This window comes from Camellia sinensis, chromosome 12, assembly GCF_055761805.1.
Source record: "Camellia sinensis isolate YWXY chromosome 12, ASM5576180v1, whole genome shotgun sequence".
NCBI classification, from domain to species: domain Eukaryota; kingdom Viridiplantae; phylum Streptophyta; class Magnoliopsida; order Ericales; family Theaceae; genus Camellia; species Camellia sinensis.
In genome coordinates, this window is record NC_138972.1 from 148,424,553 (window position 1) to 148,430,721 (window position 6,169).

Below are 6,169 nucleotides of genomic sequence, written 5' to 3' on the forward strand. Positions count from 1 at the left end.
TCCAGAGGTAAAGCATATGGAAGTATCTACTTGAATCAGAGTTTGCTTTAATACAATGTGTATGAATAAAATGAATTTTCTTAATTAAAGAAAATTTGAAAAATTATAGTGCAGGGTTTTTTTTTTTGTGGATTTTCATCCATTTAAAGATATTTTGAGGCATGTGTAGATGTATAATAATAGCCACAATTTTGAGAGGTTTCATTGGATAAAAATAAATACATGCCACTGAGAGGTCCCAACAATATTGTTTTTTTCTGGTTATATGTAAAAATGCCAACTTTATTATGTAAGGCACAAAAGTAAAATTTTGCAATTTTTCTCAAGGTACTTAAACAAGGAAGATAAATTTTGTAATTAAAAATATAACATTAACAAGTTGTAATAACTTCTCCAATGGTGAAGTATGAGATAGTATTTGGTTCATTAGAATAAAATAGAATGAAATAATTATTTTATCAAAATATTTATTCTCATATTTGGTTAGACTAAAAAAATAATGATAAATACATTATAAATATATTTCATTATAGAATTATCATTTCATTCTAATCAAACCAAATAGAGTATAAAGTTTCTATTGCAAACAAATAGCATGAAATTTAAAAAGTTCCTCTCTAACTGCTAAATCTACCAGTTTGCTTAGAAATTTAAAATATTCCTCTCTGATGGCTAAATGGTTTTTTCCTCTCAAATGTCTCGCATAATTTGCTTAGACCTTGAATCTAGATTCCTTCTAATTGGGGCATTATTTTTAGGATAAATTATTAATAGGTCATAATAGTTAGACTTAATTTTCATAATGTCTTATTAAATTAAGTCATAGTAGAATTGTTACTGAAAATAATTTTTTGTGATACTTTTTGCATATGTTTTTAAAAATTAACAATTAGTGACTTTTTGGGTCATGATTTTTATAAATCGTTACTAAAACTTACAATTAGTGACTTTTTGGTGACGAATTTTTCAAACTGTCACTAATAGTTAAAAATTATTTACATTTTTTGTAACAATTTTTTAAAACCGTCACTAATACTTATAATTAGTAAAAAAATTTGTGACAAAATTTTTAAACTGTCGTTGAAAATTAACAATTAGTGATGTTTTTAATAATATTTGATGAAAAATGTCATTAATTATTATAAAACCTATTGAATAATAAATTCACCTATTAAGACTTACACGTAAATCCCCTTATTTTTAAGAGAGAATTGGTGATAAATCCAATTTAGAGAGTGCTTAAAGCATTAGGTCTAATAGATATTTTTTATTGATAAAAGATCCACATATTATGAAATAATTTGATGAAAAATCTTTTTATTAATTTTGAAACACATTTTGTTCTCACCCCAACCGTAACCCAATAATCCTTGGGGGTCGTTAGGTAAACATTTTGGATTAAAAAATTACAAAAGGACAAAAAAAGGTCAAAAAATTACAAAAGAACAAAATAAGTAAAAAGACAAAAAATACGTTATTTTAAAGTCAAAAAGCTAAATAAGAATACCAAATGACTAAAAAAGTCTTAGGCTAACAAGTCCAAAAAATAAAAAAACTAACTAAAAAAAAGTCATTACTAAACGGACACTGCTGTCAACAATGACACCACCACCCCCACCACGAACGCCACCACCGATGCCGCTGCCGCCGCCGCCGCCACCAAGGGACTCGGCAACTGTTTTTTCTTGTCCTCAATTTCACTCTCACTTATCTCTCTCTCCTAACCCTCTCTCTTTATCAGACTCATCTCTATATCGTACTGCGAGTACACCGAGACAAACTCTCCGATCGCCATGCTACAACCTCCGCCAATTGTTCTGGCAATCCCGGGGAGCGGATCATGGTCTTAACATCTTTTCGGACCGCTCCGACGCCCATCATCAGCGATACGGTCGAGAGCAGCCATCAATTGCACCTAGTACGGCGGCTCGGAGCCACTGGGCTCTTTTCCAGTAAGCCACAGCAACCTCGAGCTCAAGGGGTTCCATGGTGTGTGGTTGTTGTTGTCTCTCAACATCATCAACAACGTTAGGAGTCTCATGTTTTGTTTGGTTGAGGTGGGTTTGAGCTTGGGTTGAAGAAGCCATGTAAGAAGAAGAAAAAGAAGATATATGTGCGTGTATTTGTTGTAATGGATATGGAGAAGTGTGGAGGACGCCTCATCAATGGGGCATTTATAGGAAAGTGAAATGTTATAGAAAAAAAAGATATATGTGTGTGCATTTGTTGCAGTAATGGATATGGAGGAGTGTGGAGGACACAATGGGGGTATTTATAGGAAAGTGAAATGTTATAAATCTTAGGGTAAATTATAAACGCACGTTTAAGATTTATTTAATTTATAAATTATTTTTTTGTAGTTTAAAAAATTATATTATGTCTCTTAAGATTTCTAATTTCATAACAAATAAGTCATTTTATTAATAAATTATTAAGTTAATTAATAGTTTTTAATAATGGTAAAATTTTATTTCAATAAATAATTTAAATAATTTTATTATTGTATAGTTGAACAGTTAGAAATTTCACGGTTTCAATTAATTCTATTAAATAAAAAATTTTGATAGGGAGGTATTTGTAATTTTTCAAATCATAGGAAATAATTTGTATTTTAAGTAAACCCGAAGAATGTATTTGTAATTTACCATAAATTATTTTATTTTATTTTATTAATTAATGTGTTTGGTAATAAAAAAATCAAGAATATCAAATGGAATTCACTTCAATATGTCATATATTAAGTAATAAATAAAAAAACTAACGGCAACACATCCTAACGGTATGTTTAGAAGGTGATTAAGGCGTCATTTGGGATCCTTGTTTTTTAATCAAAAAGTCAAAAAGTTATTAAATTAGTCAAAAAGTTAATAATTCATATCAAAAAGTCAAAAAAAAATTTGTCTCTCTACTTTTTGCACATCTTTTCGTAAAAAATCAAAAAGTCATCCCAAACATACTAGTTTTTTTTAGCTAATATTTTAGCCAAATAGCCAAAAAGTTACTAAATTAGCCTGTTCCCAAACGAGGCCTAAATTAGTCAAAAAAATTAATATAAAAATTTTTATTTTTATTTTTATTTTTATTTTCATTCTTCCTACATTTTACACGTAAAAATGTTAAAGATTTTAAATATTTTACCGAAAAATTTCACAAAACACAACATGAATACAGGCCCCACACTCATATAAGGCCTCGTTTGGGAACCCTCATTTTTAGCCAAAAAGTCAAAAAGTTACTAAATTAGCCAAAAAACCAACAACTCATACAAAAAAGTCAAAGATTTTCTTTTCTCTCTATTTTTGCACGTCTTTTCGTAAAAAGTCAAAAAGTCATCCCAAACATACTAGTTTTTTTTAGCTCATATTTTAGCCAAATAATCAAAAAGTTACTAAATTAGCTTGTTCCCAAACGAGACCTAAGTATTTAGTAGATTTTTTTTTTATCTCTAACATTACTCCTTTTACTTGTAGCACATGATGAGTTCCACATCCATGTAAATATTTGATTGAATATTTGATAATTTATTTAGAATTTTTTTTATCTCTCAATTATTTAACAAAAGTGAATTAACATGTTACACTACATAAATAATTTCACATAGTATTTTAGGACTATTGAATAAATTATCTATTTTTACAAAATTTCTATACAAAATTTCTCACAAATGATGTCACAATAGCATTTTTAAAATTAAATATAAGTTAATGAACATTTAATTTTAAAATAATAAATAGCATTAATTAGTCAAAATAAATAAATAAATTGGCTTTAGGTGGGCATGGGGATAGTGCAGTGGAGTGCCATCTGATGCGTTCACACTGGTAATAGGGAAAGATTAACTTAGGCCAAGTTTGGGAAGATCTAAAAAAGTCAAAAAGTCAAAAAGTTACTCAAAAAGTTAAAAAGTTAACACTATTCACCAAAAGTCAACAATTACGGCTGCACAACTCCCAATTCAAATTTTTCCCTACAAATCAATTTTTACAATTTTTTATTACACATTTTTCAATAAAAAGTCAAAAAGTTAACCAAAACATCCATATTTTCAACCTCAATTTTTTAGTCCAAAAAGACAAAAAGTGCACTTTTTTAGTCTTTCCAAACTTGGCCTTAGTTTCTGTTTGGAACATTCTGTTGATATGTAGGAGCTAACTTCTCTGCAAAACAAAAGGAATGTTTGGTTTGTATTTTGAGATAAATTTTTTAATTTTTTTTTTGGAGAGTTTAGAATTTTTTTTGGTTTGTTTGGTTATATATTTTGAAAATAGTTTTGAAATTTGGAAGTTTAGGATAATTTGGTATTTTGTATGTGTGAGAGAGAAAAAATAATTGAGAAGGAGAGAGGAGAGAGGAGAGAGAAAAAGTGATTAATTGATGTGTAATTGGGAGAGAAGTAATTTTAAAAAAAATTTTAAGAAAATTTGTAACCAAACATGTTTTTGAAAATTTTCTTCCGAAAACATGTTTCAAAACACAACCAAAATGTTTGTTATAATGATAAGAAAACCTATATCTATATACAATTTTTAGGGATAATTAAAAAATAAAAAAACCTCCAACATTTTAACAAAATAAATTCTGATTTTTTTATTTTATTAATTTAAATCTTAATATTTTAAATTATTTTTAATTTAAATTATCTGTCTATTTTCGTTAAGTAAAATTAACAGAAAAAAAAGATTATTTTAGTCATTAAATTTAATGTAATTGTACATAAAATATTTAAAATACCTTCTTTATTGAGTTTGGTCCCGAAAACTCAATTGATTGGAATGAAACCTAAAAATACAGAAAACAAAAAACTCAATTTTTTAAATGGTAAATTTATTTTTTTTAAACCAAACATTGTGTTGTTCTTTCAAAAAAATAAACCTACTGGTAATGGGAGAACAAAGTTATGCTGTTAAATTTTAACCAAATATTGTATTTGTAGGTGGGAATCATATTTATTCCTGGTTGTGGTTCATAGTTTGGTTCATTATTCTTGTGTGCTCCAACATGGGATTCAACCTAGTACCTTCTGAGAGAGAGAGAGAGAGAGAGAGAGAGAGAGAGAGAGAGAGAGAGAGAGAGAGAGAGAGAGAGAGAGTCTGGTATCATTAAACTGCAGATTAAGGAAGAAAAGTAATGAAAACAAACATAAACAAACAAAAAACTCATCCCCTTGCTCTAGATCTACGACTTTGCTTCTTTTCCAAGCAAGCCCTTTTTATGAACCTTCACAACAACATAAAAGGAAGACCATTAAAGTACAACCACACTGAAAAGCTTCCAAACCCTAGTAAAAAAAAAAAAAAAAGAAAATAGAAACTACCTACCGAGAAAATAAAGTATATGGAACAGATTTAATCTCACACAAAATACATTTGATCCATACATCTAATTTTCAAATACCCTTTTTTTCTACTACTTCTCAAAATTTAAATTCCAGCAGAACCAATCAACTTGGTTAAGCCAAAAGTGATCCCCATGGCCAACCACCCTCCAACCAAAATCCTAAGTGAAGATTTCCCCACAGGTGCCCTCCCAAGCACTGCACTCAACCCTCCAAACCCTAGCAGTGCAAAACTCACTGCCGCCACCACCACCCCAACCCTAACCCAATAATCCTTAATAAAAGCTGCGGCCAACAGAGGCACCACCGCCCCCACCACGAACGCCGCCGCTGACGCCGCTGCTGCTGCCAACGGACTCGGCAAGTGCTTCTTCATCTCCTCAATTTCACTTTCACTCATCTCTCTCTCCCCACCCCCTCTCTTTATCTGACTCATCTCTATATCGTACTGCGAGTACACCGAGACAAACTCTCCGATCGCCATGCTACAAGCTCCGCCGACTGTTCCGGCTATCCCGGTGAGGATCATGGTCTTGACATCTTTTCGGACCGCTCCGACACCCATCATCAGCGATGCGGTCGAGAGCAGCCCATCATTTGCACCTAATACGGCGGCTCGGAGCCACTGGGCTCGCTTCGAGTAATCGACGACCTCGAGCTCGAGGGGTTCCCGTTCCATGGTGTGTGGTTGTCGTTGTCTCTCAACATCATCAACAACGTTCGGAGTCTCATGTTTTGTTTGGTTGAGGTGGGTTTGAGCTTGGGTTGAAGAAGCCATGTAAGAAGAAGAAAAAGAAGATATATGTGCGTGTATTTGTTGTAATGGATATGGAG

The 6,169-nt window shown here is 31.1% G+C and overlaps 1 protein-coding gene across 1 annotated transcript; it reads right to left on the bottom strand.

The window, feature by feature from the left end:
- Positions 1 to 5,094: 5,094 nt before the first annotated feature.
- Positions 5,095 to 6,169, bottom strand: LOC114312923 (vacuolar iron transporter homolog 4). Its single transcript, XM_028259213.2, has one exon. The coding sequence runs from the start codon at positions 6,111 to 6,113 to the stop codon at positions 5,421 to 5,423; it is 693 nt and encodes a 230-aa protein (XP_028115014.2). The 5' UTR covers positions 6,114 to 6,169; the 3' UTR covers positions 5,095 to 5,420.

Bases quoted from the DNA above. Each gene is read 5' to 3' on its own strand.
- LOC114312923 (XM_028259213.2), bottom strand. From the start codon at position 6,113: ATGGCTTCTTCAACCCAAGCTCAAACCCACCTCAACCAAACAAAACAT.